We start from the raw sequence: 22,792 nt of genomic DNA, 5'->3' as shown, positions 1-22,792 counted from the left end.
ACTGTTGCTTTTCCCTGCACAAAGCCACGTGTGCCGCTCACTGCTCGCTGGTGTACGAGCAGCAGAGGTGGGCCGCAGGCGCTCGGAGTGGGATTTCCACCTGTATTTGGCAACAGAGCCCTTCTTCTGCTTCCTTCCTCACTCAGCCCAACGTGTGTCATCTTCACAAGCTCATCGGGCCCGTTTCAACTGCTGCGTTCCTTACACACGATCTGAGGTGCCTCGTGTCCGGGCAGCCGTCCCCAGCACGTGGGGACATCCCGAAGGGCGCTGAGCAGCAGTGGGTGCGGGGTTCATCTCCAGAGAGCCACCACTGCCCTCCCGCTGGAAGGAGCAGGTGTTGCTCCGGGCATCTCCCACCTGCGCTCCTCTCCTCCTCCCTGCCCTCGTTCCACGCAGCTCCACGTCTTACCCCGCTCCTTCTCCCGCTGCTGGGGGCTCGCAGCGTGCGGACAGCCGTCCCGGCCCCGCGATGGGGAGCGCTTCGGCCGAGCACGGCTGCTCCGTGCAGCCGCTGCTCTGCGAGGCGGCGTTCGGCGGAGGGATGAGGCGCAGCAGCGCGGCACAGCGCCCGCCCCACCTCCCCTATATCGGGGGGAAAAGCAGAAAGCAAAGAAGAGGAGCGGGGCTGCGGGGAGCCCCATGGCTGAAGTTTCTGCAGGGCCGCTCGCAGACGTTCCGGCTGTCACATCTGCACGTGGCGCAGCTCGGAGCTGTGCTGGCTGTGCCCGGCGGCGTGCGTCGCGGCCACGGGGCTGCCGCAGCCCGGAGCTGAGCGCTGCTCACACCGACGGGTGCCCCGGGGGAAGGCAGCGCCGGGCACTGAGAGGACGCCGCGCTGCTCCCGGCGCAGCCCCCGATCCGACAGCAGCCCGGGGAGCGCGGGGCTGACAGCTCCCCGCAGGGCGCTGCGTGGCTGCGCGCCCGCCCCGTGCCCGGCTGCTCCCTCCGTCCCCCGCAGCGGGGCTCCCAGGAGCGCAGCCGTGGCTCTGAGCACCTCCTGTGCCCAGCCCGGCCCTCCTCGCACCCTGCCCTCGGGAATCAGAGAGGAGAGTTGGACCCGCGTCGCTCTGCCTGTCCGAATCGGAGCCCCGGTGGCTGGAGCCCGCGTTCAGCTGTTAGCTGTGAGGGGTGAGATAACGAGGCCTCAGCAGCCGGGATGACACCGGGATGTCCCTGGCTGCCTGCAGGATGGCTGCTCTCAGGTGCTCGCAGTTCTCCGGAGCTCCTCTCCGCTGTGGCAGAGCCTGAGGTCTCCGCTGGGACTCCTCCTCGGCGCGCTGCCTGCGCTGTGCTCCTCCAACAGCCTCTGCTCGGGAGTGGCACATCCAGCAGGTGAGCACTGTGCTTTGTTTAGGTGTCGGAGTGGGACCCCTGTCTCTCCTGTAACCCACGGGATACACACAGGTTCTCTCACCAGTAGCCTTACGTGGGGCAGCAGTGTCCCTGTCTACCCGTCTGCCTCTGCTCTCACATCTGCCTCTTGCTCTGCCTCGTGGCTTTTGCATCTGGAGAGTGCGGTGCAATGCCAGAGCCACGCAGCAGGCTCCACAGCACTCCTGCAAAGCACACACTAGCAGCAGCCAGACCTGCCACCCCAGCGTCGGGCCCTGCACTCCAGCACAATGTGAGCATGGGAACAGATGATGGTTTGCATTGCTGCAGAGGCGGATACAGCGCCTGCTGGGAAGGGGCCTGATGTCAGCAGTAAGCATTATGCATGGGAGGAAGGAGAGGTGCTCTGCTAGATGCAGAGTGTTTCGACCTGGCGCGTGCACAAGAGGATGGCTTCTCCTGGAGGCGTGCTCCAGTAAGTGAACTACAGCAACTCTGCCAGCTACCGAAAGAGCATGTAACATCCCTACTGATGCTGTTCACAGAGTGGGAAAGGGGCAGACGTGATGACAGACCTCTAGTACACGGGGGGAGAGATTGCTTGGCCAACTGGGTGAGAGCAGAGCTGGAGGCTGCGCTGGGCAGTGCTCCTTCAACGGGTGCTGCCAAGAGAAGGGAAGGCAGGGGCTGTGCTGCTGCCACGCTGATGGGTCACATCACTGCAGGACAGTGTACTGCGGCCACAGAGCTTGGAGGACATCTTCTCTGGGCTCAGACTGACTCCTTAGCTTGATACCTTAGCTTGAAGATAGGACCTGACACCCACTGGCTGCTAACAAGTAAATAAAAGCCCTCAGTTCGATTTATTGCATGATTACACTCACAAAGTAAGAAGGAAAAATAAGCTTACTTTAAGAACCGGCACGCATATTTTCAGGCAGAAGTGACAATGTAACGATGTGGATTTGCCCTCTGAGATGTCAGAGTTTAATGAAGTAAGAGAAATCCTGCAGAGCACCGCAACAGATTTCTCCCTACCAGGATTAACTTTTCACTCCTGGTTGGGAAAACAAACGTTGCCTCCAGTCAACGGAAGTCGCCCATTAGATCTGCCATGTCCTCTTATACTAACTTCATGGGCTATTTTCTCCTCTGCTGGCCTGCTTCTGATGGCATCATGTACGTGTCTGAGTGTGCCATCCCAATGGCCACAAGTCCCTGAGATCTTAGCCATGACAAACCACACCCAAGGTCCAGCGTGTCCTTTCGTCCCGGGCAAAACAATCTGTGCTCACACTTATGTCTGCTCCTGGGCCCGCTGAAGAAGATCTTCAGCCCCACAGAGTGCACTGGAGGGAAACCTGTGGTTATAAAGCCAATCACAGTCACTGATGCTTGCAGAGAAAGGCTGTCTTGCCCATTGCTTCCTGGGCCAAATGTGCAAGACAGCAATCTTGATGCAGTCACAGAGCGCTGCTTAACCAGCTGCCAAAGCTATTTGGCTTTGATTCGTTTCCCAAAAGAGACCCATTCTCATATTTTGCATTGTACCGACTTCGGCAGCAGATCTGAGGTACTGCAAGCAGATTATTTTCATCTGCTCCCATTACTTTTGCTGGTAGGTGCCCCCGGAGGCACAGCGCCTGTGTAAAGGCTCCACTGCCTGGATGTGTTCTGGTGCGCCCCATGGACTCAACCACAGTGGCTTGGCTGAGCTCCTGGTTGCTGCGTTTTGCAGCCAGACCAACACTCAGGCAGGAGTCTGAGCAGAAGGGAAGGAGAGAGAAACAAAGTGGTGTCCCCAGGGCAACTCCTCCGCAGTCTTCCACAGGACTTTCCTTACAAGGCCCTGCTCTACCCCTACCTGAAGAACCACAGGTACTCCTCCAGGAAGAGGGAAACTGTCCATAACTTTCCAAATAAATGGATGGGTAGGCCCTACACACCGGTGAGTTGTGGACAGAGGATGCTCATTCATCTGCTCAGAAAACCACGGCAGACCTCCCTCCGGTTGTGATGGGGCTTGGATTGGGCTGCAGGCAATCCAAGTGCCCTTGAAATCAGTCTTCCACATGGACCGTGTGGCCAAGCAGAAGCCATGTACCCCGTTATCAGCCATCTGGTTGAAAGATGGGAGTTTCGGGACATCGTATACAGCCACATCGTAACCATGAAGCAGCCTCAGAAGTCTTCTAGCATTTTACTGAGCCTGCAGCTTTCTAAACTTGCTCCTGGACTGTCCTTAGGAGTACTGTGCTTACAAAGTGCCGTCATGTCTTTCCACCCTCTTCCATTCTGAATAAGAATGTAATCAGCTTGCAATTTCTCCAGTAACTAATGGAACTCAGTGAAGTCTACAACTTTGGTTTCTGGTTTTATTTTTGCTATGTCCTTATCTGCTTCTTTCCCCCCAGTACCTCTAGCTAAGCATGGCAAACAGCAGCACTGGGATGAGGCTCTGTGCAGCGTTAAGCACTCTTTGTACAGAAGCCGGGAAGGGTTTGAGCAGAAAGATCTGCCATGCCAGAGCTGAACGTCCTCTTCTTTTAACTTCTGCCTATGAGAGAACACGACCATAGGGCAATACAGGCTGGAAGGGACCTCGGGAGGTCTCCAGCCCAACCTTCTGCCCACAGTAGGGTCAGCTATGAGGTCAGAGGAGGATGCTCACAGCTTTATGCAGCCCGATCCCCAAAATCCCAGCGGTGGAGGCTGCGCAGCTTCTGGTATCACTGTGCACCAAGCTTCGTTTCCATCACAGCACAGCTCCCTGGGACAGGGGCAGACAGCAAAGGCAAGGGCATCTGATCTGCCTTCCAACAGGAAACTTTGAAAAGGTCCCCATCCTTCTGTATCAAACAAACCAAACCAAGAGATCTGGGGTCCCACATGGATGCCTTCTCGTGCCCTTCCTCTCCTTCCTCCGTGTACGTTACGTTTAGCCATACTAATCCTCCCATAAGGGCCTGCCATTCTTAGACAGTAATTAACGTAGAATAACAAACTTGTACGCTCCGAGCAGATTTGATTTGGAACATGTTGATATATTTGGCACAAGAAACTGAGTCACTGATTATATTCCATCTGGTACTTGTTCACTTCTTACTACCGTGCCAGGAACACAGGTGCTAAAAATTGAATACTACTGCTCTGCACTTATGAGTCTGTATTGCACTCAGCGCACAACGTCTTAAACTCAGCTTTCACCTTTCGATGGTAATATTGGGTAGAATTGCCACTTTTTAAGGCTATGCCTTTTCTCTATAACCCCCCCCCCAAAAGGAAAGGGATCTTCCAAACAGATCTGTTCACGGGCAGAGAATGAAACAGAGAGTTTAATCATAATGCCTGTGCGAGGCTTTCAGATGACATCTGTACGTTAAGAATATGTAAAAATACCAATTTCATGCTCTGACAACTTATTCTGCGTTGATGGGGGATAACGCCATAGGAATGCCAAATGTCAAAGCACTGCACAATGCAAAGCATTCACACACTGTCTCATGGGTCATCACCGGTGGTTCCTTAAGGGAAATTTTCCAGGAAAAAAGAGAGAGAGAGAGAGAGAGAGGAACATGACTGGGAGCTGCCAAAACAAAATGGAAATCAGGAAGTCAGAGTTAACTATTGGCAGAGCAGCTCCGAGACTTCAAGAACACAGCCCTACCTGCTCCGAGCTGCCCCTTCCCTTCTGTGAGAAGAGGGAATTCACATCTACCCGTTTCAGAAGCTGCAGGTGGACTCAAGACGGTTTTACACTGCAGACGTGCACCCTCTTCACCCCATCGTATTCCTTCGAACGGCTTGCTCCGGCTGACCTGCAGTGTCTGAAGGGTAACCCTTCCCCTGGACACAGGACCCCTGCAGCAGGGGGCAGCAGAAATGCTGTTTTCCAGTGGATGGCTGCTCAAGGTCAAGCGGAGCCAACGGGCATCACTTCCTTGCTGGCTTGGTCCGTCTGTCCTTACCCCAAGGGCGCTGGCTCTTTACAGGAGAAGGGACTTCTTTCACCTGAAAACGCTGAGGATTCTTATTTGCCTGAACTGGGAGATAGGTGGAACGCCGCTGCAGTTACGTTGCGAGAAAACTGGGCTGATTTGGGAAAGGAAATGTTTTCTCAGAGAAGATTTAATATGTTGGGAAAGCGGTTCCGCCCTCCAGAACCCCCCCCCTCCACGCAGCAGCGCTGAGGGTCGTGCACGGGGTTTTGGATCCTGAGCACCGCTCTGCACCGCCGGGGAAGGAGAACGGACCGCGTGCGGCTCCGAGGGGAGCAGTGCGGGCAGCGGCCGCGCTCAGCATCCCTCAGTGCCCGGCCTGCTTCCTCACCGCCCTGCAGGCGAACCACGCTCTGCTCTCCCCCAGCCCTTCTCCGCCCCCGTTCCCTTCTCGCTGCCCCTCCATCCCCCCTCCCCGCCGTCCCCCCGCGAAGCGGTGCAGCGGAAGCTGTAACTAACAAGCCGTGAGGCGCCGCGGAGATGGCTCCGTGGAGCTCCGTAATTACACCCCCTCCCCTCTCCCGCTGTTGTGTTGGAGCTTCAGAGCAGAGCACCGGGAGGAGGAGGAGGAGGAGGAGCGGGCCAGGTGGTGGGTGGGAATTTAATTAACTTCTGAGCGCTCCCGTGCCTGTGGAGCACGGGCCGCAGCTCGGGTTAACGTGCGGGCTGCGCAGCGCCGGTTTCCCCGCTGGGACTCAGCAGGGGAGGCCGCTCAGCGCCTCGAGGTCTGCCGGCGTTCCTACGACAGCCTTCCCCCCCTTTGCAGTGCAAAGCCTTCCCAAAGCGATGTTCCTGGGCAGGGCGTTTCAGCCGGTGAGCGCAACAAGCCGCAGGTGCCAATAGGAGACAGCTGCCACCTCGTTTAGTTGTTAGCGGCTCATCCGCTTTCTCTCCTTCTCGCTCTCCTGGTCCCCTGCCTGGTGTTCCCCGGACAAACGCGGCTTCTCTGCAGCCCTAAGCCCTGCGAGAGGCCCTCCGCCCAGCCAGGTGCTCCTGCTGCTGGAGCAGCTCTGCCTTCACACCTTGAGGGGCAGAGCTGCCTCATCCCCTAAACATTTTGCCAGACCAGGACCAACAGAAGGGAACTCTCAGCCTACCCACTGCACAGAAGCAATCCTTGCTCGCAGCTGCTGGAGGAAGGCAGCATGGCTGTCAGGGCGCTGCTTGCACGAGTCAGTGACAGCATCACTCAGCGCAGGAAACCAGTCACAAACACAGCCCATCTCCTTGCACGAGCCCAGGTACAAATAGCATTTCAGTGGGACTGCAAAACCGAGGCCTTAAGAAGTGGGATGTGATCGCCTATGCTCACTCAGTTTGACTTCCTTGCAGGCCTGCACTCTTCAGCTGCTCTCTTGCATTTCTCTGGACTGGAAGAAACATTGCAAAGAAGACCAGTAACGTGGCCAAGACTCGTGTTACACTCCAGAAATGCTCTCAGGCCAGCTCTGTCTAGCTGCACATTCTGAACAGAGCCCCACAGGAAGCAGCAGCTCTCGGGGCCGTCTCACCACGCAGGACTGACGTGAAGTGAACCTACAGGCATCAGAAAGCAGCATCCTCGCACGGACGCCTTAATAACAAGTAGCACTGCTGAGTGTAGTTCTGGATTTCTCCACACTGTTTCCTACAGCACTTGAAATCAAACACTAAAAAGAGGAAGAATCCTGCAGGTTTCCTCGTGGCCACGGGGAGAGCAGAGGCCGACAGCACCGAGGTGCAGCTGCCAACAAGCAGCGAGGCTTGCACAAAGCCAACCAACAGAGCTGCACATTCTTGGGTGCCACCTACTGGCATTTGGACTGTATAATGCCAGTTTACACACGTGGGAAATCTCCCCTTCTTTTTTCTCTTTCACGTTCAAAATGCTTAAAGCTTGTGGTGTAATAACAACTGGACCTCTGCAGTCTGGAAGACTCGGGGACCTGAAGTGCCTCCAAGCAGTTGGAGATGTTGCAGACTCTCCTCTGTAAGCATCTCTGAATGGTTCCACCTGCCTTTAGAATCTTGGAATGCTGCGAGCTGTGGGTTCTGGGAGTGGAGGAAAAGGGGATGTCCTCCCCGCAGGAACACAGAGGGCTCACAGCATCAGCAACCAGATGGAAACGGGCTGCCAGCCCTCTTCTTCCAGCTGGCCGTTGAGTGCTGGAGCCTGAATCTCCGTGCTGAGGGCCTTCCACCTGTTGCATATACCACACGGGAGGTTCTCAGAGGATGTGAAAGGCTTGGACTGAGTCCAGATGCAAGGCAGTTCATCGTTCACGAGGCAGGACTCACTTTGCTTAGGTGCGAGGGGGAGCACGTGTGAAACTGCCACTGCCTGAGCATCACATGTAAATCCCATTGCATTTAGCGCAGGCAACCCACACTGCTCTGCAGCAGCAACATAAGCCTGTACACATCTGTACCATGGACCTACGGCCCTTCCCCTCCCAGGATGGAGGCAGTTTGGACAGTGTGACCTACAGGCTCTGAGGAGGGCTGTTTCTTCAAGGAGAAGAAACAGAAGAAACAAAGGCAATCAAGTGACCTTACTTTTTCTATGCCATACGAAGGCAAAGTTGGAAATCCAGCGCTACGCAAACTACTGTGCTTCAGTGCTCTTCTACAGCAGTGACTGTCTTCAAGACGGGCTCAGTAAGAGTCATTCTGTCTCCTGACGACCTCACCTGCACACAGAATTTGCTGAACTAGAAAAAGCTGTGCTAAAAGTGCTGGGAAAGACACTAACTCTGACAGAGGGAGGCTAGCTACCAATGCTACTGCCATGCACGTGGAGGAAAATTTTGTACTGCTTTCCCCGTGCCCATCTGCACTGATGCAAACCGGAGCAATACGAGCCACACAATGACTGATTGCCAAGTGTCCATCGCAAGGGCTGGGCCAGGACATCAAGATGAAGCCTGGTGAAGGGCACCAGGGTCACACAGCCTCAGGACAGGAACGTGCATCAGTGTCCTTAGGGCCCTGGCAATCGCCTGTTGTATTACAACTTAATTTCATCCTCTTGTCATATCAACAGCAATGTTTTGCAATTGTTTTACAACGGTTAATTTCAGATGCATTTGAGAGGGTTTTTGCAGTAAGCAGAGGTAGGGAAAAAACAAACAAACAAACAAACAAACAGTTTTCTTCTGAACAGTATTCTTCTGAAAGGTATCGTGATTAGATTGTTGGAAATTACCTGCTGCACGTATCAGGTCCACAGTTCTGCTTCTATTTTTAGGGTCTGCCTGCACACAGCTAGGAAAGAAAACCTTCCTTCTTGCAGGTTGTTCATTTTTTCTTCATTACTGGCCCAAAGCCTAGGGGATGAGAGAACTGGATCATTTTGCCCTTCAAGAGTCACTTTTCCAGCCAACACATACATGTCTGCGTTAATGTTACCAGGCTCAAAATGCAGGCCTTAATTACGTGCCAGTAATGTTGAAAATACAGTGCAAGTATTAGGAAAGTCCCTACCTAAAGGCTTACAGAAATGGAAAGCGAAAGCTCTGGGTCCCTTGGGTGTCCACTGGGAAAGCATGCTCAGCACCATGCCTTGGTGCCTCAGGGGCTGCTAGCAGGCCCTAAGAGAAGGATCCCCTGTGGTCAGCATCAGAGGCATGTTAACTTGAGCTGCCAAGGCAGCTACCTGTGAACACAGCCAGCTGGTACTGCCCAGAGTCAGCCAGCCTTTGTGGGTATGACAGAAGAGAACAGTTCCCATTAAGAGTACGTACGCAGAAATATATGAGAGAATTAGAAATCGTGTGGTGACAACACTAATAAGAATGATAAATCAGGCCTGTTTAAACTCTAAAGCTAGACTGGTGCTCCCTAGCAGCACACACTGGTTACCCCCTCCTCCCTGCCACCCACAAATAACGCTGCACCGCAACACGCTCACAGCAGCTTGTCCTTGGCACTCACATCCTGCCCCAGCTGCAATTGCAGGCAGCAGGGTTGATGCTGGCAGTCTGGACTGCTGGCCACAAGGCTTGCTGGTCCTGTGGAAAGAGAGGAAGCTCTCTCAGGAGGTAAGCACGGAGCCAGGAGTTTTCTCCTCTCCAACACCTCTGTACTTTCACTTCTACTTTCAGGAGACGTGTGAGTTTCCAGACCATCCCCCGCTCTTGCCTTCCACCCCTACAGTATATGCTGCACGGTGCTTGCAGGGCAGAGGGGGTTACTTTCACAGTACAGAGGTGCTTGTCTTGCCTCTTCCCTTACTAGACTGTTGACTCTGCTGGTCTCCTAGGTTTCTGCTTCAACCAGTGCCATATCTCTGATGGGTTTTGCAGTTATCCCATTTTTAAACGACAGCTAAAGGTGCCAGCTGCCGAGGTCTGCTTTGCACAGCATGCCCTTGCAGCGGAAGACCACTCTTACAGCACTTACACCAAGCGAGGAACAGCTCTAGTTATAAGCACTGAGACTTCCACAGAAACAGTTCAACCAAAAGCTGTAAGCAGTAATGACAGAATTATTTGAAAATGAAAGGTTCCCTTTCCTAAAGGGATCTGCTTACAAGGGGAAAAGGAGAAGCAAAGTTACCTTGAAGTGCACAGTGCACTGAAGAATTAGTTGTCAAGTGAAAATGGCTTGCTCTATCCCATCCTTCCTAAGTATTTGAACTAGAAACCAAAACACAATAAAAATAACCAGCATGTCCAGCTTTCTAGCACGTCCCAGAGAGGTATCAGGACATCACTGTCAATTCCCCTAAATAATGTTGATGTGGTTTCTGAAATACGCTCTTGGGCAGAGGGAATTTTTACCTCACGTGTTGAAGTATAAGCTCCCTTACATTTTATCTTCAATAAGATGCGTGGAAAAATCCTTAACCTCTACTCGTCAGAGCAGTGGGCAAAACCATCTGGTAAAGAAATTCAGCTCACAGAACGTTTACTTTTGGTGAAATTATCATATTGGGAAGTACTAATTGACGAGAAAAGCCAGGTTCAGTTGAACGTTCTGGTTTCAGGCAATCCCTCATACAACTGCACGTTAGCCTTGAAAAATGCCCAGTACCTCTCCAGGGTGGAAGAAGTTAATTGTAAAATTCAAACACATCAAAATAAGGAAACCTAAGCACTTGTTCTCCCTGCAGGAAGATTAGAGTAAGAGGGGAAAAAACTCCTATGCAGCTAAACAGGGAGCGGGCAGCTGTTCTGCACTGGGGGGTGCCAGGTCCTTACGGCCCCTGTGAGAGAGCCACTCAGACTCGACAAAACATCACTTGAAGAGCAAACTACTGGAGTTGGAACTACAGGGAGAGGATGGGGTAGGTGGTTTTAGCGCCCTTGGGACGCTAGCACCTGCAAGCTGAGCGCCGGCAAGCAGCTCCCACCCAGCAAGCCCCATCCGTGCTCACCTCAGAACCACAGGGCGGCCCAGACGGAAGGCCCGCCGAGCCCAAACCCCGCCGCCACACAGCAGCGCCCAAACCCACACCCGTGTACGAGCGGTGTCCCCCGAGCTCCAGCGGCTCGGGGCCGAGCCCACCGCCCGGGGAGCTGCGCAGTCCCACCACAGACCGAGTGCAGCCCTTCCCTCCCCCCTCCGCGGCCCTCCCCCGACGCAGCCCGCCCGGGTCCTGCCCTCAGGAGGAAGCTGCGAACTCCCAACCGCCGCCATCCCACCCCGAGGGCCCAACCGGCGCCCTGCGCGCTCGGGGGGCGGAACCGGAAGCGCGTGCTGCGAGGGGGCGGGCCGGGCGTCGTCACTTCCGGCTCGGCGTGTCCCGGTGCGGCCAGCAGTGAGTATGTGAGCGGCGCCGGCGCCGCCCTCCCCCTCTCCTCCCGCTTCCCCCCCGGCCCGGCCCGGCTCAGCTGGGCGCCCTCCCGGCCCACCCGCCGGACCCGGTGCCGCTCCCCGCGGCCGCTTTCGGGCGGTAGCTGTGCCGCCGGGCCCGGCTCGTTCGCCGGGTGCCACCCTTCCGCCGCGGCGCTCCCGGCCCAGACGCGTCCCGCGGAGCGCGGGCCTCGCGTTACCCCCGGCGCGGGCTGAGGCGGCTCACGCGGCGCTGCCTCCGGGCTCAGCGCTCCGTGCGTTCCGCGGAGCGAAGGTTGCGGGGCGGCCTGGGCTGTATCGCCGTGTCCGTGCCGGGACTGAGCCGAGCCTCCTTCCCTGCCCCTGCCGTGTCCGGTCCCTGCGCGGTGGCACTGTTCAGGGCCCGTCCCCGGCTGAGAACATTGGACGTGAACGGAGGGGAAAGCCTTCCCGAGGGCTGGCATAAGCTCCGCGTTTTGCTGTGCTCCGTTCTTTCGATGCAGGAGGTGCGCTTCTGAGATCTCTGGGAGGTGTAGGACCCCGCGAGAAAAACCCTTTTCCAGAGTTCTGGCGTCTCCTTTGGATTCATTTGAAGCGTATATAAATAAGTGACAGGAAGTAAACACTTTCTCAAACACAAATCAACGTGAAAAGAATGAGGTTTGTGTCAGCACAGAGCAGTGCGGGTCGTTCTCATGAGGAGCTAGTGGCCAAACTTAGCTGGAAATAGCTGGCAGTAAGCGTAAAGGTGAGGGAGCTTTGTGGTGAAGACTCTGTCCTTCACGTCCCATTTGTCACCGAGGCAGTAAGTGCTGTAGGCCCTTCTCAGGGCTTGCTTCCTGAAAAACTGTGGAGACGGAGTTCAGACAGCTGTTCTGAGGTGTTTTACCACCAGGACGCTTTTGCTGTGCTATCAGTGTGCCCGTGCAGGGAGCTGTTCTGCTCTCTGAGGCAGCACCTCTTACCCCAGGTATCCAAACGGGGCTGTTGCTTCCCTTCTTGGAGCTCAGCTGGGTTATCCCTGGTGCCCAGATGAGAGCTGTGTTATGTATGGTACAGAAACACGGTGCAGGTGACAAAAAGAGCTGACTCCCAGCACTGAGCTCTGATAATAACAGTGTGTTGTGGTGGTGCCTATTTGGCATCTGCATGCCTTCATAGGGCACGTGAGAGGAACACAGATGTGATCTTCATGGTGGTGTTGCGCATCGTAAAGGTTGATGATTTTCATTGCTTATATCAATGGAAAGGAGGTGCTACTTCTGATGGAGGGCCCTTCTAGGAGGTAAAATGAGGGATTTCACTTTACTGTGCTTCTAGATTTAAATTCTTTTATGAATTTTGTGTCAGCTGTACAGGTGCAGTGCCTTAACAGTCCGAAGTACTAGTCAGTGTGGGTATTACGAAGATGACTACACAGAAAGCTGGAAATGAAAACTGTTTTGCACAAAACTATATGGACTGTTGGTATCTGCTGCCATGCTGATATCTGAACCTCTGTTCTTATAGAGACTTGTGATTTTAGCAAGTTTTTGGTACCTTCTTCAAAATATCTTTCTTTTCCATTTTTTGTTGTTGTCCCAGTCTGTAGCAGAGATACTGATTATAAGCATTTGTTTTTCCTTCACTCCTTAAGACACCAAAGAATGTGTTTGTTGCTGTATTTTCAGTACGGCCCGTGTGGTACATTATATTGCTACACAGGCCAAGCAGAAAGCAAGAGAAATTTGGAGATGCTGGAATTCACTGATGATTTGTGATGGGAATGCTGCACTTATCTGAAAAGGAATTTTTGCAACACTGGAGGATGAAATAATCTCTTCTTCATTTGTTTGTTTGTTTGTTTTCAAAAAAGCCTCAGCATGTGAAGTTAAGCACCAGGCGAATTTGAAATGGCAAGAGGAGGGGAGAAGGAGGCTGTTGTCCTGTGAGCTCTGTAAGTGTGCAGGAGTTGGTGTAAGAGAGCAGAAGTAGCTAAGGAGACAAAAGGAGGAGATGATGGGAAGATACAAAGCAGATGAAGCAGGAGTAATGCGGGAAAGACTGGCCCGGGGATCTTACTGGCACTTAATGGAAGTGCCTTCTGTGTCCGTGTAAAATCTGAGCATTCCAAACTGATTCAAAGTTTTACAGAGAGGGCAGCTTCCCACATGCAGCTTTATCACTGCTGAGGGTGCTCTGATTGACTAGTTGGTGCTCTTTCTCTCTTTTTGCCTGCAAGTCACCGTAAACATCTCATATCTGACTGCAGCTGTACAGCTGCCAATGATTGTTATTGTACCAAGTAAGGATGTTTTATTTTAATGAACTACAGAAAAAGTGCTGGTGAGCAGTCTTTGTAAATCTCATGAGAAAATGCCATCCCTACCCCTCAGCAGTTTCTGGGTATAGCCTGGAGTTTTGTTCAAACACCTGGAGTTTCGTTCAAGGATGGTTAAAAGAAACTCAGGTTGCCGTGGTTTGGGTTTTGGTTTGTTTTCCTTTTTTTACATTATTAGCCCTTTACCTGATGTTCTTTCTTAAGGCCTACCAAAGAGGCAGTCAGATGCTTTTGAGGAAGCGTGCACACTGTGTTCAGGTAGCAGTAGGATTCCAGTTGATGGAGGAGTGGAGTTCTCACGTGACCCAGAGATTTAGCTTGTTTTGTGGTTTATTCTTGTCTTTCTCTTGTTCTGTTTGCGTTGCCCATTACCCATTCTGTGCAAGTGCTTGCCTAGGTCTGTGTTATGTTCCATCTGTAGCAAAAAGATTTAGACTATTGTTCACTGTCCAACTGTAAGTAAGAAGTTGCTGTACTTCGTCAATCTGAAACACAGCAAATCTTTCTGTTGAGCTTCTTTTCTTGTTCTAGGAGGCAGCGTTTTTCTTTGCTTTGGTTATGCTTGAAACATTTTTATTATGCTGAGTAAGCGGTAGGACACAGCTGTTGCCAGAATTCTACAGCAGTGAATGGTAGAAATGGGTATCTTCAGGTTGTTTTGTTATGCTGATGTTTGATGTTTCTCATTTCTCAGTGTCCTGACATATATGCTGAGCAAGACGAAGAGCGTTTCATAGTTCCATACCATCAAGGACCTGAAGGGAGGACGACCCATCGACTCTCCTGAGACTCAGCAGACTGGGGAGTTTAGATCACAGTAAGTGTAGTGCAGAGCTGCCTCTTTTTATCCTTGTCTTCACTGTGAAGTGTCTGTAAGTAAGCTACATGGGTATTCTTCGACACTTCAGATCCAGCAGTGTTGTTCTGATGCATGTTTTCAGATATGACTTGTGTTCTTACTTGATGTGACTTTGTACAGTGGCTGACAGGAGCAAGGGGAAGAGTGAATTAAGTTGTGTTTTCTTGTATCACTAAAATTTCTGCATGCTTCAGCTGGATTGGATTGGAATGGATTGGATAGGATTTCCTACATTGCTGAAAGTTTGTGTTTTTTTTCCTCTTTTCCCATGACTGTTGACTAATACCATAAAATAGTCTTAAAAAGGTTGAGGGACCTGGGTTTGTTAAGCTTGGAGAAGAGAAGGCTCCAGGGAGATCTCATTGTAGCCTTCCAGTACTTGAAGGGAGCGTATAAACAGTAGGGGGAACGGCTGCGTATGAGGGTGAATGGTGATAGGACAAGGGGGAATGGTTTTCAACTGAGACAGGGGAGGTTTAGGTTGGATATTAGGAGGAAGTTTTTCACCCAGAGGGTGGTGACACGCTGAACAGGTTGCCCAATGAGGCTGTGGATGTCCCATCCCTGGAGGCATTCAAGGCCAGGCTGGATGTGGCTCTGGGCAGCCTGATCTGCTGGTTGGCTACCCTACACACGACGGGGGGGTTGAAACTCGATGATCTCTCTTCCCAGGTGCAGGCCATTGTATTTTTCTTCATTCAGGAACCTCTCTGCCCATTTATCCAGCCCACTTAGGTGCACCTGAATGACAGTATGACCATCTGGTATATAAACCACTTCTCCAAATTTTGTATCATCTGCAAGCTTGCTGAGAGTGCTCTCTGTCCTATCATCCCATTCTGACTGCATATTTGTTTAAGAAGCAGTACTGCTGCATTCAAGAAAAGGGACATTTCAGGCTTTAATCCTAGATCCACCAAAAAAGCCATTTAAAGTTATGGATAAGTATTTCTGGAGTGGTAAGAGCATAGAGATCTGGCTCATGATGGGCTGGGCAGATGCTGCTTGCAGGTATACCTTCCTCACGTCTAAGTGCTTTTTTGAGGCACTATAACTCAGTTTGTAAGTTCTGATAGAACCATCTGACATGTTGATTTGTTTGCTTACCTTTATTATATATATATATATTTACTGCCTTCCAGCCTGAGCTCATTCAGACTGTTTTGGGGTGTTTCTGTACCATGGTGTGAGTAATTCTTGTCCTGGGATTAAACAGTGAACTGACAGCTCAAGTGAGTTTGCAGCCCAGGTGTAGATATGCACCAACTTAGTTCTGTAAAATAATGCTATTACTTGCCAGTTCTTTGAGAGAATATATGTATATAAGGCATTACTTAGGAGCATGATTTGCAAAGTATCAACGTTGATACCGATTGGAAGAACAATCAAAACCTGGATCTGAAACTCACTTGTCTCCTGATCCACATGGAAACCTTGGCTTTGAATCCAGGATGGAGGGAAGCTTGGGAGTATGAGGTCTTCCACAGCTGTGAGAAGCCAAAGCAGTTTAGGTTAAAGTAATAGGTAACATGAAGCAAAATGCACCCTTGCTTAGCTTCTGCTGTCACTGTTTACAACATTAATTTTTGTTGCTGTAAACTCTGCTCTATGTTGTGTGCTACGTGCAGAGCAGAACAACTAACCTTAGAAATTTCGGGAAGACCAAAGGTGTCATTTGAAAGATATTTTTAGGTGTATGTTCATGAGCATACTGATACAATCTTCTGTGTTTCTTACAGACGATTTGGTTTCCAGAATGTTTTATGACGGTGAAGACACCGAGGAGAGTGATGTATATGAAGATGAACTTTACCGTGAGGAGTCATCCTCTGAGCCAAGTATTGATAGTGAGGTGGAATTTCATCTCTACAGCCAGGTCCACTATTCCCAAAATCTTGCTGAAGCCAGCTCCCTGGAGGTGTCTGAGGAAGCAGAAGATGTTGTAGGATTCATAGAGCAGAGTTCAGGTCTCACTGTGGCACCACTTGAAGACAAGAACGTCATTGAACTGCTCGACTGTGATGATCAGATTTCTGATGACCCTGAGATCATTGTCCTGTCTGATACTCCAGAGGAAGATAGTGTTTACAAAAGCAAAGCACAGAAGTCAACAAGCTCCGTAGCTGAAGGTAAAATACATATCCATGGATCTTCCATGGTCAATCATGCCAAAGCCACTGAACGTAATGCTCCGTATCCTGCTGGATCAGGCAGAGAAGTTTCAAGGCAAGGTCCCAGTGGGAAACTCACCTCTGTTAGTTCTGGACCTCTCACCGTCCAAGAGGTGATGATAATAGATGATAGCTCAAGTGATGAGGAGGAGAGCATGATATCTGAAAGCGATAATGTTGAGAGCTGGATGCTTTTGGGATGCAGTGCGGATGACAAAGACAAAGATATAATGTTGAACCTTGAAGGCTGTGGAACTCCCATTGGAGAAGGTTAGTACTTTATTTACCACTTGTTTATCCTTCTGTATGTGCATTGATTTGTCTGCAGCGATACTGGCGTTTTAAAAAGGTGTTGTAAAATGCACTGATGTTTTTAAAGGATTAACGGAAATCAAACGGGAGCGTGCAGTGATGTTCACAAATGATGGAAATAGCCTTTTATATAACACTGTTACTTCAGTAGCGTCATATATGTAAGCATGTATTTTAAGGAGCTGTGAAAACAACATTTTTGCTGGTAGAAATTCAGAAGCCATTTCAGAATGATGCGTGCTGTGAGCTTTCTAACATTCCTGCGTGTTTCATAGTTGTGAATGGCAAGTATGGTATGAGATAAAAAAAAGAATACAGTGGTTTATTATTGTAAATGAAGTAAGTAGAAAAAAAAAACGCTTTGAGGATGAGAGGTATAAAATCAGCGGCAGGAATGGCATAACAATAAAAAGTTTACTGAATATACTGTAGGGCAGGAGAATAGATAGAGCTTATAATCCAGGAACCGGTGTCATTTCTCTCCTTGTGTGTTGAGATTTCTGCCCGTATGACCTGCCTCCTTTGCCTCATTGCCTTAAGCCGTGGAGACACAAATGGTTTTCAGGGCTTTAGCGTACGCCCAACCAAAGACATTGCAACTGTAGAAGTGGATGAACTGTAAGAGGATATGGGAAGGAACGGAAGGGAAGTCTGAGCTGATTCCCCTTCCCAGGAGCCAGATTAAGTAAACTGTCCTTCCAGAGTCTGGCACAGCTGGGACTGTTTATCAAAAATTTACTGCAACTTCTTGTATGTTTTCTGCATTGAATAATTCAGAGACGTTGCCAGTCACTAAGGTTAATATCTGGCATTTTGGTATTCTGTGAAATGTTCTTCCAGGGTACTGTGTAGAGAATGAATAAATGTGGCTAATGAGGCAGTTTTTAAATACATGTTTGTAATCATCGCATCTCTGGCTGTTGGAGCACTGCTATTGCTGGTTTATTTTTTTTTCCATATATATATATATATATATATATATATCAGATTTTTTTTTTTTGAAACACAAATAGATGAGGTTTTGGGATGCAGGGAAATGAAACGTTCTGTGGTGCTATTCTGCAGGCTGATACCGGTGGCATTTTTCCTCAAGATGGCTTTATAAATTACTTTTCCTCCCTATAAAATCAATTTAGGTATTCTAAACTGCAGTTGCTAATAATCATCTTGAAGTTGCTAAATTCCATTCACTTTCTTATACTTCTGTGTTCTGCTTTTTTTTGCCCAGGACTGGAGCGAATTAGTTTGCAGGATTTATTTTTTTTAATTACCTTTTGGGGTGCAAATGTTTGGGGCCAAGTGTTGACTTGGGGTGCAAATGTTTGGGGCCAAGTGTTGACTTGTGTGGCAGCAGTGCTGTTTTGCACATAGCACGGTTATTATGTTTCCTGGTACTTTTGTGTTTTTTTGCTTGTAAACTAACGGGCAGGCAAATGGCCTGGAGTTGCATTTCTTTTATCCAGTTCACTCCATGTATTTCCTTGGTTTCTGTTCCAAAACTGCTGATGGCCATCAGTAAAGGTTCTCCCCCCAGAAAAACAGAAGACAGAAAAGTGTTCGAACAATATCTGAGACTGTAAGCAAACGTCAGAGTTACACACGTTTTGGGCAACAGAATGCAGTTAATTTATCAGAATGACTGTGCTTACTAGCAGTGACGTGAAAGTGAAAATTGATGGCTTTGTTCTTTGTGCTATTCTAGCAACGGTGTGCTGAGGGAAGTTCCTAGAGGTCCTTATGCAAGGTGAACATCAGCAGAAGGACTGCTACTGTACGGCGTGCTTATTAACAAACGTAGTACTGTGTTTCCTGGTCACATCCTTGGATACCGACAATAAGCAAGCCGCATTCTAAGAAGATAATGGGAGAATTTTCCTGTGCTGTGTAAACTTGTCACGGTCTTCAGAAATAGAAGTGTTTCATTGAGTGTTAGGAGATGTGCATGTTTTTTCTGAGCTGCTTGAGTCTGAAGTCATGGTCACACAACCAGCTCACAAATGTAACTGTTCTGTTCTGATTTTTGTTCTCACTCCTACTTGTGAGCCTCCTGAGAACCCCCCCCCCCCTTGTGCCTTGCCTCCCCCCAGAGATGTGTTACAGTACCTTTGTGCTTGGAGAGCTGAGGCATACACAACCGGCAGGGTTTGGTTGGTACACACGTCTCTGATTCCATTTAAGCCTTTTGCATTCTGCATCTTTGCAGAACGTCTTAATGCTTTCGTGTTTCTTTCTAATTTTGAACGAGTTAATGATGTATTTACCCTTAGGAAACCCAGAACAGCGTGGCTTTGATCTTGAGCCCTGACACGAGCCTTGATGTGTAAAATACAGTGGTGAGCTGAACTCCAGCTTCATCACACATTTTTCAGCGGTGTTTGAAATTCCAGTGAGTGCTGTTCGGGTTGCTCCAGTGCAGAGGAGTTTTGCTCAGCCATTCTTCTTTCCAGTGCACGTCGTGATGAGGATGCAGGGACAGAGATTTACAGCAGCTGTGTGTTTTGTATGTATGTGTGTGCATAGCTAAAAGCCAAAACGGTGTCGAAATGGGAGCCATGACTCTTCTTAACATAAAGTAACAATAATTTGTTTGTTTTTTTTTACATTACACTGCCTTATCTCCCAAGTTCTATAGGACTCTCTTGTTGAAACTTAAGCATAAAAGACTTAGATTTAAGGAAAGAAGGGAATTCTTTAAAAAAATATTTGTGTTAGCAAATTATGCTCTCCAAGATAATCTTTGCTAATTGATTTGAGTTGTTCTGAGGTTTGTGCACAGCTCCCCGTTCTGAGTTCCTCGAGAAGGTCAAATCTTCAGCTGGCTGCACAACGTACAGATCAGTGTTTGAGCCTGCTGTGCCACTACAGACGGGACGTGGACCAGGGCAGCTCCCCAGGAGGCTGTGTGAGTGAGTCAACGGGTAGACCTCTGGCAGCAGTGTGAGAGTATGTGTAGTGCTCCGTTTGCCTCTCGTGGAAACGGGGACTGCAACGTGAGCAGTTCCTTGGTCGTAGGAGCAGCCTCTTGTATCCATCCCTGGAGGAGTCTGCCGACTTGCCTTAGTGCCTGAAACAGAGGTGCTGAGGCTCTGCCCTACTCCTTACGTGCGTGCCTCGCTCCAGCCTAGCAGCCTTGTCATTTTTAACATTCTTAATCAACAAATAACGTAATTTCTCCGTTCCTGCAGCGCTCAGGGAAATCTGCTCCCTGTGTGGCCTTCCAGCTTCAGTCTCTTTCTGCTACAACAGGGAGAGACGGCCTTTCTCTGGCAAAATGAGCTCCGGTTTCTGAATTGTACCTGGACATTCACCCTGTCTGTCTTCATTTAGTACTTTGAAAGCTATGACTGGTCCACAAGCAGTGCTGTTGAACAGAGATGAAAGCTTTTTCTCCCCTTTCTGTTCTTTTCCTCTTTGAGAGGCTTTATATGCCTTTCACTTGTTATTACTGCTTGCCTACCACTACATTTGTCCCCCCGTTTCTGTGAAATGCAACTCTCTGTCATGTATTAGTGGTTTTCTCAGCGGATGTAGCCACATCTGCCCACTTTTAATTACTTGGGTTGTGAAGATCAGTGCTAGATTTCTTCTTCCGTGCGCAGGGAAATATTGGCGAGTAGGGGGAAGTCCTCAGTGTGACTTGCAGGGATTTTTACCCACCCTACTTGGAGCTCACTTCCCTGTGGTGAGGTAACACCCAGCTCGGGAGTGAATGAGGCACCCAAACAACCACAGGCCAAATCTGAAGGCAGCAACCAACAGCTGGCGGCATTACTTGCACCCACCTGCCCATCGTGCAGCTTCCTTGCATGGCATTTACAAGAGAATGTTAATCTCCCATAGCTGGAAGACCTTCATCCATTCCTTCATTAAAAGCTTCCTTTCAACGTGTTTCCTCTCCCATGTATCACTGCATTTTAATTTATTTTCCTGGTGGCTTTTGGAAAGTTAGCTCCTGAGGCTGCAGCATTAGTGTCCAGCTGCTGAAGGGTACAGAAGACAAGCTGCCTTCCCGTGCCTCGTCCTTTGCCCTCCCCCCTTGCAGCACCTTTTGGAGCCAAGGGGCTGATTCTGTAACGCTCCCTGCCTGGCAAGTCTGTGCAGTGCAGTTTGACTGTTTGAATCCAGTGTTTCTGTGAAGCTGAGAACAGAAGTCAGCTGGAGCTTATAGGTTGTTAGAAGATGCTGCTCAGCTGTGTTTGTCAGGTGGTCTGCCTGAATACCTGCAGTGATTTGTGTGCTTCTTGATGGGCTGAGTTCTGGCACTTGGTTCAATGCAAATGTTCTTAAGCTTGACCATCAATAACAGTTAGGAAAGGAGAAGAGCATCCAAGGAATAAAGTATTTTACTCGAGGTATGGAATTTTACATTAAATTTTGCCCTGCTGAAGTGCCCTGTGCCACAGGAAGTAATGTCCATGAAATAAAGTATAAGCTGGTTTTTCCAGAGCAGGTTTTCCCACTTCTCATTTTAGCATCCCTTCCCATCTTTACTGAGTCTAGACATGCTTCTAAGCACCCATTTTTGTCTCTACCAATCAAGTGTCTCCTTTAGTCAGTGAGGACTTAATAAAAAAAAAAGTATTAAAAACAAATAATAAAAGGAAACGGAACATTCAGTGAATGAAAACATAAAAAATACAAGTCTAAAATTAAAAAAAAAAAAGGGAATTTGAAATAATTTTATTTCTGCCTTTCCCTGTAAATCAGTGCGGGACGGAGTCAAAATGGAAATGGGAGCCTCGTATAAATTAGGTGTGTGCTTTTATCTCCATCAGCCACGCTCAGGGGGGAAACATCCTTTGTTTGCTATCAGTGTTTTGAGTGGCTTCTTTGAGACACATGGCTGTTAATTCCCTTTTACCTCTGCGCAGCCCTGTACAGAATATTCAAAACTCTGACCACATCTGTGTTTTTGTGCTGTTATTCAAATCCCTCCATGTATTTTTTTTTAAGCAGCAAAAAAGAAAATTTCTAAAACGGCAAGGAAAAAAAAAGTAAGAAGTGTTTGCTTATTTCTAACACAACTGCAGCCCTGGATAGGACCTGAGTGCCAGCCCAGCATCTCAGCACAGAGACCGAACCACTGGCTGCAGGGCAGTCGGAGGGGCCCATCTGAAGGAGAGCAAAATGAGTTTCAGCGGAGGTTTTGCTCTGACAGCAGCCCTTCGGGAGTCCCATCCTCGATCTGCTGGCTGCCAGGCCCTACTCGTTTGCTGAGGTATTGCTAAAATCCTTGGTGAGCTCTCGTTGCTCAGAGCTGGGCCTCGCCGAGCACCGAGGTGCTTTCTGTGGGCCAGGGGAGTTCTCGCCTCTGTGTGCCAGGACTGAAGCCTTGCTTAAATGTGCCGCAGCGCTTTGTGCATGAGTTGCTGTAACAGAGTGCACCCCAGAGCTGTAATAAGCACTGGGAATCCACCTTCAGTTTGGGAGATACAGCCCATGCATATGGATGTTTTGAGTGCAGGAATAAAAAAAACTTAATCTTCTTTGCCGTGTAATGTGGATACACTCGAATCTCTTGATTATTTAAAAAAAAAAAAAAAAATTAATAAAACTAATAAAGTTCTTTTGGAAATCTGAGAATATCTGACTTAACTCTACCTGCAGCCCTGGCAGCCCCTTTTATCTGTGTGGATTTCTCTGCCTATTGTAGGCCCTGACTCTAATTTAAATTTCCCATGGCTTAGGATTGCTGACTAGGTTTTCTGCAAGAGTGCCCATGCTTACATGGTCATATATTCTGAGTGACTTTTTCACTTTTTTTCCTCCCTTTTCTTCTTTCTTTTCTCTTTCTTTCTTTCTTTCTTTCTTTCTTTTTTTTTTTTTTCTTTTTTTCTTTTTTTCTTTTTTTTTGGTCCCCCCTCTGTTCTGTTGATTGTCGTAAGGGTGTTTTTTTTTTTTTCCTCCTACTTCTGTCATCAGTTTGATCTTTCTTGCTTGTCCCTATTTGTTTGGGTCTCTTAGCGGAGGGGAAAAGCCCCCACGTTGCAGTTGAATCTTAAAGGCAGATGGGGAATTAATTCAGCTCTTTTAGAGGAGGAGT

The 22,792-nt window shown here is 49.4% G+C and overlaps 1 protein-coding gene and 1 long non-coding RNA gene across 13 annotated transcripts in view; one reads left to right on the top strand and one right to left on the bottom strand.

Annotated features, from left to right (window-relative positions):
• Positions 1-707: 707 nt before the first annotated feature.
• On the bottom strand, positions 708-11,011 carry LOC112530592. 4 transcript variants are annotated; one of them, XR_005842728.2, is made up of 5 exons: positions 9,870-11,011; positions 9,246-9,322; positions 8,518-8,638; positions 5,003-8,002; positions 708-4,921 (listed from the first exon to the last, which is right to left on the bottom strand). It is a non-coding gene; the product is annotated as an uncharacterized LOC112530592 (long non-coding RNA). The 4 variants fall into 4 exon arrangements; XR_005842727.2 differs by having other exon boundaries at positions 708-5,427; positions 6,431-8,002; XR_006932382.1 differs by having other exon boundaries at positions 708-8,002; positions 9,870-9,949; positions 10,094-11,011.
• Positions 11,012-11,039: 28 nt separating this feature from the next.
• ZCCHC7 (zinc finger CCHC-type containing 7) overlaps positions 11,040-22,792 on the top strand; it is a 104,273-nt gene continuing 92,520 nt past the window's right edge. For 2 of the 9 annotated variants that reach the window (XM_040655850.2, XM_046905557.1), the window contains exons 1-4: positions 11,040-11,077; positions 12,943-13,023; positions 14,102-14,224; positions 16,006-16,707. In XM_040655850.2, the coding sequence (XP_040511784.1) occupies positions 16,023-16,707 (685 nt within the window). In that variant the 5' untranslated portion in view covers positions 11,040-11,077; positions 12,943-13,023; positions 14,102-14,224; positions 16,006-16,022. Of the gene's footprint in view, positions 11,748-12,942; positions 13,024-14,101; positions 14,225-16,005; positions 16,708-22,792 lie in introns of all 9 variants that reach the window. The other 7 variants (XM_015280801.4, XM_424418.8, XM_046905559.1 and 4 more) reach the window with 6 other exon arrangements.

The sequence above is a fragment of the Gallus gallus genome, chromosome Z, assembly GCF_016699485.2.
Source record: "Gallus gallus isolate bGalGal1 chromosome Z, bGalGal1.mat.broiler.GRCg7b, whole genome shotgun sequence".
Classification (NCBI taxonomy): domain Eukaryota; kingdom Metazoa; phylum Chordata; class Aves; order Galliformes; family Phasianidae; genus Gallus; species Gallus gallus.
This window is presented reverse-complemented; position numbering and strand designations above follow the sequence as displayed.